The 12,872-nt window shown below is 35.3% G+C and overlaps 1 protein-coding gene across 2 annotated transcripts in view; it reads left to right on the forward strand.

Annotated features, from left to right (window-relative positions):
- ORC5 (origin recognition complex subunit 5) overlaps positions 1 to 12,872 on the forward strand; it is an 80,671-nt gene that overhangs the window by 20,868 nt on the left and 46,931 nt on the right. For both annotated transcript variants that reach the window (XM_007083933.2, XM_042964892.1), the window contains exons 6-8: positions 2,033 to 2,163; positions 11,062 to 11,110; positions 11,199 to 11,289. In XM_007083933.2, the coding sequence (XP_007083995.1) occupies positions 2,033 to 2,163; positions 11,062 to 11,110; positions 11,199 to 11,289 (271 nt within the window). The remainder of the gene's footprint in view (positions 1 to 2,032; positions 2,164 to 11,061; positions 11,111 to 11,198; positions 11,290 to 12,872) is intronic.

Genomic DNA, 12,872 nt, shown 5'->3' on the forward strand with positions numbered 1-12,872 from the left:
GAAAATAGTGTTTTTCTATATTTTGTCCAGTTTTTAGTTCTTTATTGCAGGAGAGTATTTCTGGACTCTTTTTCATGACTAGAAGCTGAAGTCCCTCTTCAAGTTAGACATGGTTGTTCTTTGTGCGTTAAATTATACTTTGATAGTGAAATTTTAAGACAACAGAAGACCAATCAAGTGGTTTCTGCTTCCCTTTATTTACTACCTGTTTGTGCCCTGTTTTCAGCTTTCCATTAGAGATGGGATTTTTCCATAAGTTTGAATACTCCCAGGCAATTAGAGCTTCCATAACATAAACTTGTACTCTGCAATTTTGCCTGTAGTCTAAGCAACTGGTCTGCTTTTATAGCAACACAGTGAGATCTCTCATTCTTATTAAGACTTTTGTCAGGATTGGGCCAGTGGTAACATCTAATCAACTTTCATGTGAGGTACTCAGGGTCACCGATAAGGAGGATCTGGATAGAGATGGTCCAGAGGAGCTTAGGAATGCAGTCTGAGCTGGAGAACTGTTTTCTAGATTTCCTCATCTATGCATCTGTAGACCATTGTTTTGCCTGTGTATATTCATCTGTCTTACCATCCATCCCTTTTCTCTTTCCCTCTCTTCTCCTTTTTTCTATCTATCCAGTTATTTGGCATCTTATACATACAGATAATTTTAGCTCCGAGTCTTAAGGCACCTTTTAGAGATTGTCCTTGTATCATCAACTATTTTCCCATGCATAGTTTTAAAAAGCTTAGTAACATTAAAAAGTCCTATTAGAATGTAAAAATACATAGACTCCAAAGTCAAGCTTTGGACTTTGTGTATTTTTCAGTGGTTGTGATATAAAAATGCATGTAGTAACACTCTCCTGTACAGAATCCTTTCAGGGTAATATTCCAAGTATGTAACTGGGCTTTCAAATGTGCTGCTGTGTTTTTTTCTTGTTTTTGTTTTTGTTTTTTTGTCAGCCTTATCTAAAAAGGACCCCCTTAATATAGCTATATCTATGTTTCCCTTTACTTGTAAGTATTGCAAAAATCCTGAACCTGTGGAACTAGATTTAAAGTACTAGTCACAAAGAACTCCTAACTGAGGAGTCTAAAGAGACCATTGCACCAGGGAGTCAGAGAGAATTACAATAGGAATGAATGACTAATTGATTCCCAGGTACTTATACCTGGGAAATTTTGAATAGTGGGTGGTTGTTTCTCTTTAATTAAAAAAATTTTTTTAAATGTTTATTTATTTTTGAGAGATAGAGACAGAGCATGAGCAGGGAAGGGGCAGAGAGAGAGGGAGACACAGAATCTGAAGCAGGCTCCAGGCTCCGAACTGTCAGCACAGAGCCCGACGCCGCGCTCGAACTCATGAACCACGAGATCATGACCTGAGCCAAAGTCAGATGCTCAACCGACTGAGCCACCCAAGCGCCCCTGTTTCTCTTTAATTTTAATTGTGCTTCTACAATATGGTATTTCCAGCAGGATAAAATAAAGTTTAGGACTCTAAACGTGTGATATTGTATAAAGCGTTTAAGATATAAGAGAAGAAAAATAGAGATACCAAAGTTTTAGGAAGAAAACACGATTTATAAAAGGAGGAATGACAAGATAATTTTCATAAAAATACAGGAATTCTTTTTATTTTTTAAAAAATGAAGAGCATTTTCCAGTTTGGTGGTCATTTATGCAGTACCCCTTATTTTTTTCTAGTTGATTTACTTAATAGGCAGAAAAATATAATATGTATTATTTTTCACCTTTGATATTGATTTTGCTCGCAAAGGTTCTTGAGATTTTCTTGGATGTCATTGTTTAATATTTGTTTTAAGCAACATTTTGTAATTTTTAAAGAACAGTAGATTCTTAATTCTTTTACTTCAGTTTGAAAAGTTGTGTTACTTTCCTAATCTCATAAGTTTTCTTACTCCTTAATAATTGCCTGGCCTGTATATTTATTGTTTTATACCTTTGTAATAAAATTCTAGAAGATACAACTGGAGTTCTGGGTTAATCCTTAAGTTCATTTGTGTCTTTTGAACAGGGAACCTTCAAAAGATCTTGTCGCATGATCATCCTCCAGAGTATTCAGCTGATTTCTATGCTGCCTACATTAATATTCTTCTTGGAGTTTTCTATACCGTCTGCCGAGATTTGAAGGAGCTCAGACATCTGGTGAGTGAACATGTTACTTAAAAAAAAAAAAAGACTATCTTTTAATAATTTTTCCATGCAGAAATGGTGTGAGGTAGGCTAGAAGCTGAAAATTTATTCTGGAAATTTGGATTTGGCCTTTTGAGGCTCACATAAGTAGGTGGAAGCCTGTGCCTTAGTACAAACTGCAATGTGATCAGAAAACCTTCATTCATCTTTAGTTATGTCTTCTTATTCTTCCTTAGGAGTATTTTTTGTTTCCTTCCTTCTCTTTTTCTAATTACAGAAAATGTAGAACTTCATTAAAATCAAAATGAGAAATAGAAAGGAGGTGTAAAAGCTGAATAAGAAATGTAATATCTTTTACTTTTTTTGTAACACATTTCTTTTAGGTTTTGTGTATGTAGCGATAGTGGTCTGGCATCTAGATCAGCTTGAGAATAGGAGCCTTAATTATAGGTCTTTCATGAGGCACTGACCTTGAGTTAGTAATATTTATATAAAAGGTTACTTTTAATATTTACATAAAAGAGTACTTAAGACACTTAAAAGAGTAGAAAAACTGTTTATATTTTACAGGCAAGTTGGAAAGTGATCATATGTACTTTAATTTTTCTTTGATTTTTCTACTTTTTAATTGTCTGGATGTGTCTGGAAGGGGAAGAGGCAAGAATATCCGGTTTCTCTTTTAGAAACCTTCCATTAATACTAAGATTTTGTCTACATTTAGAGAAAGTAGTATTATATCTAAGGCTGAAACACAGTTTGAAAGGAACAGATTCTGTAAGTTTTAGCATATTTTCTTTTTCTCTTTGCTCTGAAAAGAATCACTTAGAGGGATTAAGTGTATGTTTGAATGTGTGTTCAAGACAATGTAGAAGAAGGTGACTGTGTAAAATTGTGTTCACATATAGTATGTTTTTCTGAGTTTTAGATTTTAGGCTTCTGATTTAGATGTAGATTTCAAGCGTCTTCTGAGTAGGGAAAAAACAAAAGGCAAACTTTTCTAGGTTCAAGCTCATCACTGACATCTCTCCAGCAATTGAATGTCTTGCATCCCTAGTGCCCAAAAGGAAATGACAACAGAGGGGCTTACAGAAAGGAGGGAGGGTCAGTACAAGGTCCTTGCATGACATGTAGTTAGGAAGAAATACTCCTCTGCCTGCCATCTTGCCTGGTAACCTGTGGTCACCACAACCTAGATGTCCTTGAATCCTGTGCGAATCTGTGCCAGCAGCCATTTAAAGTAGATCATGAAGTGTAAGAAGAAGGATTAGTTAAGGAACTATTTCTGCAAAAATAAAATGTCAGAAAATATATATATTTGAATATGGTATTTTATATTGTCCTTAGGTTTCACTAAGAAATATTTAGGGGTGAGATTATAAAGTTGTTTTTGTTGTTGTTGTTACTCTTCTATCATGTTCGTAAGCTTGAAGTATGGCTTAAGCTTTTACTACTACTAGTAATACTAGTAAATACAGGAAATAATCTGTAAGCACTGGAGAAAAAAATAGCAGTGTTCTTATTTTCCTCCTTATGTAGAACATAGCATAATAAAGATACATTTTCCTTCAAGTGGATACTCTATTTGTTTCAAACTTTGTAAATGGCATATTTATTGAAAGTTTAATAAATCACCTGCAAAAATTCTTTTCAGGCATCTTTTCTATGTATATGCTTTTGAATTTGCCTTAGAAATTATTTCTTTAAGTATTATTTTTCTGGAGGCTAGGTCTGGAGGTAGCACAAGAATATTCATTTAGGTTTGTCTTCTCTGACAATCCTTAATGATATTCCTAAAAATAGTAATTAAAATTTTTAAAAGGATCAATTGAGGAAGTTATTTTTATACTTATTATTATACTTATAAGTATTATTATACTTAAATATAAATGCCAAACACAGAATGGTTCATTTTCTAAAATTTTCTTGCATGATCTTTTTAAAACAAATCTGTCACACATCAAGTTTATTGTATTTTAAACTTTTTTCTTCCTAAATATCAGTATTCTTAGAGATGACTCAGAAAAGTTAATTGCTTAGGTAGAGCTTAGTAATCTTTTAGAGTGCAATTCCAAGTTTCTGATGCTGTTTTTGTTGTTGTTTTGTGTTGTTTGGCCCTGTGGCTTGTGGTGTTGACTAGTGACAGTGGCTAAGAAGAGATGCCAGATAACTGAAGTATATTTGATGGAATGAGCAGAGAAGTTATATTGAAATACCTTAGCTCTGCTGCTTACCAGTATGTTATGTATGTAATTTTATGTATTTCAGTTTCCTCATTTCTAAAGTTGGTGGGGGCGGGGGCGGGGGGGAGAGAACAGACCAAGAATACATGCCTCAGATGAGTTTTGTGAGTATGAAATGAAATACTTTCTATCAAAGTGCTTATAAAAATGTTAAATGATATTATTGGTAACACTAAGCCATTTGAACAAATATTCTTCTTTTAAAATACAAATAGGGGGGATCCCAGGTGGCTCTTTTGGTTGACCATCTGATTCTTCATTTCAGCTCAAGTCATAATCTCAAGGTTTGTGGGTTCGAGCCCCGTGTTGGGCTCTATGCTGGCAGTGCAGGGCCTGCTTGAGATTTTATCTCCCTCTCTCTCTCTGTCCCTCCCCAACTCATTCTCTCTCTCAAAGTAAATAAACTATAAAAACAAAATACAAATAATTTCTGGGAGGATCATTTACCTTTTGTGAATTATTTTAGTGAAATTTTAACACAGCTGGTTTTCATGTAGCCAGGGCCCAGCAATTCCTAGGGAATAGATGGTTTGATCTTAGTTTTGAGCAGGGGTCCCATGGATATTTGGAGAGTGGGAAGAGGTGGGTACTGGGCAGCAGGCCAGTGGAGGGAGCTGGTGTGGAGACCCTGCTCCAAGTACAGGCAGTCTTCTGCCTTGCGCATAACTCCACTGTCTCACATGCAGCTGACCAGCCTAACGTAACTTCTGCTTCAGTCACGACTCTCTCGAATCTCAAATTCTTTCATGTATTTTTCAAACACTTTTTTTTTTTAATGAGGAAGACATTGTCACAATTCTGAAATGGTTGCAGATCTGTCCCCTTGCCCTCAGTTGACTCATACACAGTACACACGAATGTGTTTTTCCTATATATTAGTTATTTTCGCTTATTTACGATATGAGTGTATGCTAGGGAAAAATGATCCCTGAGATCTAAAATGAATTAGATTATAAAATTTTGCAAATAAGAATCATGGGGTCTGGCTCCAGAGTATATGCTCATAATCACTATATTACAACTACCTCTTAGATAATAGCCAATTTTATTGAGTAGTTATTGTGTGCTGGGTACTGTTCTAAGCCTTTTTCCAATGTTGACTCAGTTCTCAACAGCAACCCTGTGAAGTAAGGCATTATCATGAATCCTCATTTTACAGATGAAGAGACACAAGTTTGTCATTTACCAGCTGTATGTTCTTGGGCAAGTTACTTAACCTTTTTGACCTTGAGTTTTTTCTTCTGTTTAGTAGGTACAATACCTGCCTCAAAGGAATTTTGTGAGGTAAAAAAAAAAGGGTGGGAAGCACATGTACAATGCCTGATAGCTGAAGGGGAGTAGTTAAATTTAGTTCTCTTCCTTCCTCTGATGACCAAAGACTCATGGACTAAAAAATATGCTGTGATCAGGGGCGCCTGGGTGGCGCAGTCGGTTAAGCGTCCGACTTCAGCCAGGTCACGATCTCGCGGTCCGTGAGTTCGAGCCCCGCGTCAGGCTCTGGGCTGATGGCTCGGAGCCTGGAGCCTGTTTCCGATTCTGTGTCTCCCTCTCTCTCTGCCCCTCCCCCGTTCATGCTCTGTCTCTCTCTGTCCCAAAAATAAATAAAAAATGTTGAAAAAAAAATTAAAAAAAAATATGCTGTGATCTTAACTATTCCAAGAACATATATCATAGCTTGGGAATGGAGACCGCTATAACTGCTGTAGGTTTGTGTCGTATGTTAAAGTCATATATTGAAGAAATAGGAAGTTTGAGGGATGATCTGGCAGAACAGCTATCATTCCACTGATTGCAAGATTTGGTTTGACAAATGGCAGGGGTAGTGGGTGCCCTTCACCATTTTTTTATATTTTTATACTGATTGATTTATGAATGAGGATGTCTTCGACATAGAGAAGAGCTATTCTTTGGTTAAAAATACTGAAGGGGGAGGCAGAGTCTTTAATTAGGAGAACTAACCTAGTTAGGTTTGTTTTTCATTTGTATTTTCTCAACTTTTTGATGAAAGTGTAACATAGGTATAGAAAAGCACAGAAACCATACCTATGTATCTCAGTGAATTATCACAAAATGAAAACACATGTGTAAATAAAACCAAGTCAAAAAGTAGAAAACTACCAACATCCAAGGAGCCCACTTCATGCTTCCTCCCAATCTCACCTCTTTTTCCTTCCCCAGAGATAATCACTATCTTTGCTTCTAACATTAAAGGTTAGTTTTGCCTGTTGTGGAACTTCATCTAAATGGAAACATACAGTATGCATTCTTTTTTAGTCTGTCTACATTTGCTCAACATTTTGAGATATTCATCTATGTTAAATGAAACTGGAATATTTTGAGTAGTCCCGTAATTGTCTCTAGACTGCAAGAAGTGGTATTTAGCTAGTTTTCCCAGTTGGACCTTTATAGGGTACCTTTATTTTTGGCCTTGAATAATTGAGAATTATTTTTATATCAAAACCATATTCAGTGGCACTGGCATGTTAATAGCTTGCTCTCATTATTTTATTAGACTATTTACAAGATAATGAAAATATTGGATAGTTTCAAAATTTATTTAAGAGCGATTTCTAATTTACAGAAAAATTACAAGTACAGTAAAAAGAGCTTTTCCTCCTTTTTCCCAATCATCTGAGATTAAGTTTGTGACCTGATGCCCATCACCTCAAATACTTTAGTGTGCATATCCTAGAAAGACATTCTTCCACGTAAGTACAGTACAACTATCAAAATGAGAAAATGGACTCGTTTCTACAACCCAATCCTTAGACACTAGTGAGGATTTGACAGTTGTCACAATAATGTGCTTCAGAGCAAAAGAATCCAGTTCAGAATCATATATTGCATTTAATTAACAAGAAATTGTTAAATTTCTTGAACATTCATCTGGAACAGTTCTTTAGTCTTTGACTTTCATGGCCTTGAGACCTTTGAAGATTATAGAACAGTTTTGTAGAATCACCTTCAGTTTGGATTTGTCTAATGTTTGCTTATGATCAGATTCAGGTTATGCATCTGACAGGAATATCACAGAAATGATGTTTCGTTCACATTACATCCTATGAGGTATTACAGGATTTCATGTTATTTCATCACTGATAATGTTCTCTTTGATGATTTGATTAAGAGGGTTTTTTTTTTCCTTTGTAATATGTGTTTTGTGGGGAGGTACTATAAAACCTTGTAAATATCTTGTTTCTCATCAGAATTTCAACTTAATCATTTTTTCATATCTGTCTGGCTTCAGATTATCATATGTTAAGATAGTGTGATTACCAACGTAGGTATCACCTAATCACATGAGCCCTTTAAAGCAGAGAGTTTTCCATGGTTGATCAAAGAAGGGGAAATCAGAGATTGGAAGCATACTTTAACTTCTCTGTAAGATGGGGATGATAAAAATAATGTCTACCTCATAGGATCATTCAGAGGATTAAGTGAATGATCGTATAGAGGATGTAGAGCACTTAAAATAGTAAAACCTGACACACCGTAACACCTCGTTGCCTGATTGAATTAATGTTAATACAAATTTTCTCAGTTCTGATTTTCATTCCGTTTAATGTTTCAGAGATAAAATGTGGGTATTTATAAAAAAGGCAGAAGAGTTCAGACATTATTTCTACTTGCCCTTGGGATATTAGAATATTTTTTACATTTATACTTCAACATGTGTATTAGTGTTCTATTGCTGCGTAACAAATTATTGCGAATTTAGTGGCTTAAAGCAGTAGACATTTATTAGCTCATAGTTCTCTAGGTCAGGAATCCGGGCATTATTGCTGGCTTCTCTGATCAGGATATCACAGATGAAATTAAAGTTTTGGCTAACTGTATCCTTAGCTTGAGGTTTTGGGGAAAATAGCTTCTAAGTTCATTCAGACTTGACAGAATTCACTTCTTTTGGGCTCTAAGAATGAGGTCCAGAACTGTCTTGCTATCTGTCAGCCAAGTCTCAGACTTCCTAGAGAGCACCTGTATTCTTTACCACATGCCTTTCCATCCACCAGCTCGCAAGGGTGTGTTGACTCTTAGACACCCAATCTCTGACTTTTGTGACTGGCTAGAGAACACTTTCCGTTTTTGAAGAGCTTGTGTGATTAGGTCAGACTCATCTGATTATCTCTTTATTTTAACTCTCCCATAAATAGTACAGTCTTTGGGACTTTAATTGCATCTACAAAATTCTTTCACAGCAGTACCTAAGATAGCATTTGATTGAATAACTGAAAGAAGGTGTGTGTGTATGTGTGTGTGTATATGAGGGGCTGGCAGTCTTGGGCTGTCTTAGAATTTTTTTTACTACAATATACATGTATCAGATCATTTTCTAACAAGTAATTTCAAATGCAGTAATGGAATTTTGCTGAAAATCTCACTGAGGGAGAGTTTGAAGTTTTCTAAATTGCCTATCTCTGTCTTATGGCAACCTAGTCATTATGCATAATAGATTATTTTGCCTCTTAAAGTAATGCAAGTTTTTTTCTGCAATATAAGGGAAATAGTCTCTCGGTTTCACCTGAATCAGGCTTTGATAACATTGTGCCTTTATTGGTTTAGAAGTAAGTTACCAGAACATCTCACAAATCCATGATCATAAATTCAGGCAGTGGAGTCTGTGTGTGCCTGTAGGCAGATTATATTTTGCTTTCTGGGTTGACAAGTGGATATTATAAATGTGCAGTTGTCAGGAGTAAGTGAGATAACAGGTGGCCATAACTAACTCTTGATAATTTTGTTTCTCCTGTCACAATTATGAGCATAAATATTTGCTAAGCACACTGTCATTTCTTAATAAAATTATCCCCCACCCTTTTCATTAATGCAACCAGTTAAGAGTAAAATATATGCTTAAAAGTTAAGGAATAATGGGGAGATAAAAATGGGAATGTTCAGTGGGAGTAAAAATTTATTATATCAAAAAATCAGGGGCGCCTGGGTGGCGCAGTCGGTTAAGCGTCCGACTTCAGCCAGGTCACGATCTCGCGGTCCGTGAGTTCGAGCCCCGCGTCAGGCTCTGGGCTAATGGCTCGGAGCCTGGAGCCTGTTTCCGATTCTGTGTCTCCCTCTCTCTCTGCCCCTCCCCCGTTCATGCTATGTCTCTCTCTGTCCCAAAAATAAATAAAAAACGTTGAAAAAAAAAAATAAAAAAAAAAAAATAAAAAAAAAATCATCTAAAAATTATTTCTGTTTGGGCTTTGGAATAATTTCTGTGATTTTATTAGCAGCGTTTTTATTTCCGTTTCTCTGGGTGGTTGGGAGGGCAGTTTAAAATACCAGTGGACGTGAAGGTAGATACTGATCTAAATAATACTGAGACCTGTAATTACTTATATTTGAGGATTAATATAGGAGAAATGGGTATAACATTGGAGAGCACATTTGAATGTTAATAGTGAAAGTTGTAAAAAGTATTTTGTGTTTGAACAGATGATTTTGTTTGTGAAACTCCATGTTAGTGTGGACTAGGATTTGTAGACTTACTTAAATATAGAGATTGTATTTGGACAGTTAAATTTTACCATTATAATCATATAGTTTTATATATTCAATAAGTTCTTATGGAATGACATGGGGAAAGTACTGACTTACTAATGTAAAACTGGAAAATAGTCTCCTAAAATTATCTTTATTACCTTTTTACCACCATTTGTAAATGATTAAGTCTATATTTTAATGTTTTGGCCAAGAAAAAAAAGCAGCCAAATTGTTTACCAGTTACTACTAACATTATGACCTATCAGTGTTATTAAGCAGTGTTTAGATCTGAAAACCTGGAACTAAGTTAAGTGAGTTGGCCTCTCTATTGGCTTCATATTAACAGAATTTGGAAGATTTTTCTGCACTAAACATTTGCACTTTGTGGAGTAAAATAGGAAAAACTGTTTCAAGGATCAGTTCTTAGCTCTCTATTATCTTCTGAATTTGAGGTTGTATAGTTAATGCATTTATGTATATCTTTCTCCAGGCTTCATTACTGAATCATTTTAATATGAAATATTTGTGATCAAATTAATATTAATAAATGGCAACAGCATGTTTTTTTAGCAGTTTGCTTGAACTACCTCTCAGTAGAATTCCAGTGTTGATTCATGGAAAACTGTTAAGTAATAATGATTAATTAGTGCTTTCCAAACTTCGGAATACATAGCATTTCTGGAGTGATTGTTAAAACGTGGATTCCTGGATGTCATTCTTAGCAATTGTGATCTAGTATGCCTGGCATGGTGCCAAGAATTTGAATTTATAATAGTCTCAGGTAGTGTTGCCAATCACATAATTTTGAATTGTACTGAACGAGATGATGTTTGATGTGTCAGAATGTTCAAACCTTGGAAAATAACAGGTTAATTCTTTGGGCTCATGGTATTTTATTGGGTCCTTTGTGGCATAATTAATGTGCTAAAATTACAAATTATGCTTTGCTATATTACTTTATATCTTGAGGTTAATACATTAGGCAGTATTTAGCCAATTAAGGAGTATTTTACATGTTGTTTTACTATCATTTTTGATATTTGCTGTTTTATTATAATAAGCTATAAAACATTTTACTTGAGTGCTTATATTGAAGTAAAATAGCCTAAATTCTAATAAAAATTATACTTGGAAGATCATTCCTATTTGTGGTGGATAAGTGCCTTTTTTCTTTTTTCCCCTTTATTTACAGGCAGTACTTAATTTTCCTAAATATTGTGAGCCTGTGGTTAAAGGAGAAGGTAACTATGTAATTTTACTTATTAATACTTGTTTTGAAAGAATTTGTGTAAGATCTGAATTTTTGTAATTTTCTCCCATTTGGGGTAGCAAATGAACGTGATACTCGCAAACTCTGGAGAAATATTGAACCTCATTTGAAGAAAGCCATGCAGACTGTTTATCTCCGGGAAATATCAAGGTAATTTTCTATTTAATGTGTATATAATATTTCTATATCTTTAGTTCGGATATTTTGTCTACCACAGTGTTTTCCTTTACCTGCTTCACAATTAGGAAAAAATTCATGACTTTTGAATCATTTCTTCTTATTTTGGGGAAAAAAATTTTTAACCAGTATGTTACACAATTTGAAACAAGGCATATGTCTCACAATTAGTAATTTTTTTAAGTCTGGAAAGCTACAAGAAAATCAACTTCAGCTTTGTTTTTTATTTGTGTTAGATATTTGAATAGTATAATGAAAATTTGATTATTAAAGTAATGTATAAATTAAATCACATGTCTATATTTATTATTAGGCTTTCATAGTAATGAAACAGGAGATGTGGTGACATTTAGTGCAGGTGGCGGAACAGGGTTTTGATTTCCATCTCAGCCATTTTCTGCCTTGTGTGGTCTTAGTCTCCTAAAAACCCTCTAGGCCTCAGTTTCCTCCTCTAACAATCCTTACAAGATTTAAATTATGTGTGTGAAAATGATTTGTGAATAATAAAGTGCCTTATTAGGTGATAGGTTAAGCCTCAGTTGCAAAGCAATATAGTAGTATAAAAATATCAACAGCACTGTGTGCTTTTCTCACTTTCTGGTCAGTACTGCTATCATTTTTCTCTCAAAAATATCTTGGTCTGTAACTCCTTTTCTTTACTAACTTTGCTCATTTAATTAGCTGATTAAACTGTAATTCAGGTAGAAATGTAATCATTTCTGAATAAATAGAAAAATTACAAACATACTGTTATTCCTCTTTTCAGTAAAAAGTCATTTGAGGGGCACCTGGTGGCTCAGTTAATAAGCATCTGACTTTGGAGTTTGAGCCCTGTATTGGGCTCTCCACTGACAGCTTGGGACCTGGAGCCTTCTTCAGATTCTGTGTCTCCCTCTCTCTCTGCCCCTCCCCTGCTAATGCTGTGTCTCTCAAATAAAACATTAAAAAAATGACATTTGATGAGGATTTTCACAAGTCCCAGAATAGAAAAGCTTGTGATGTGCTCTTTTAAAGATAGAAAAATTTGGATGCTTGTTGGAATGATTTTTATGTAATACTGGAAGGACTTAGAGTTTCCCATAGGACAGTGATGGCCACATAAATCCGGTTTTCTTCACAAGATCAATAAGGAGAGCAAATAAAGTTTTTGCTGGTGGAGGGAGGGTCTTGAGGTTGATGGCTGCTGATTGGTGGTTGCTGTGGGATGGGTGTGGCAGTTTCTTAAGACAGCTGTGAAATTTGCTGCATTTTGTTGACTGTTGTTTGGTATCATTTTACCCACAGTAGAACTTTCAGAATTGGAGCCAGTCCTCTTAAACCCTGTTGTTGCCTTATCAACTAAGTTTATGTAAAATTCTAAATGCTTTGTTGTCATTTCAAAAATCTTCCTAGTGTCTTCACCAGAAGTAGATTCCATCTCAAGAAACCACTTTCTCTGCTCAAGTATCAGAAGCAACTCCTCATCTGTTAAAGTTACATCATGAGATTGCAACCATGCAGCCCTGCCTTCAGGCTCCACTTAACATCCTAGTTCTCGTGCCATTTCCACCCCGTCT

The sequence above is a fragment of the Panthera tigris genome, chromosome A2 (assembly GCF_018350195.1).
Source record: "Panthera tigris isolate Pti1 chromosome A2, P.tigris_Pti1_mat1.1, whole genome shotgun sequence".
Taxonomy (NCBI): Eukaryota; Metazoa; Chordata; class Mammalia; order Carnivora; family Felidae; genus Panthera; species Panthera tigris.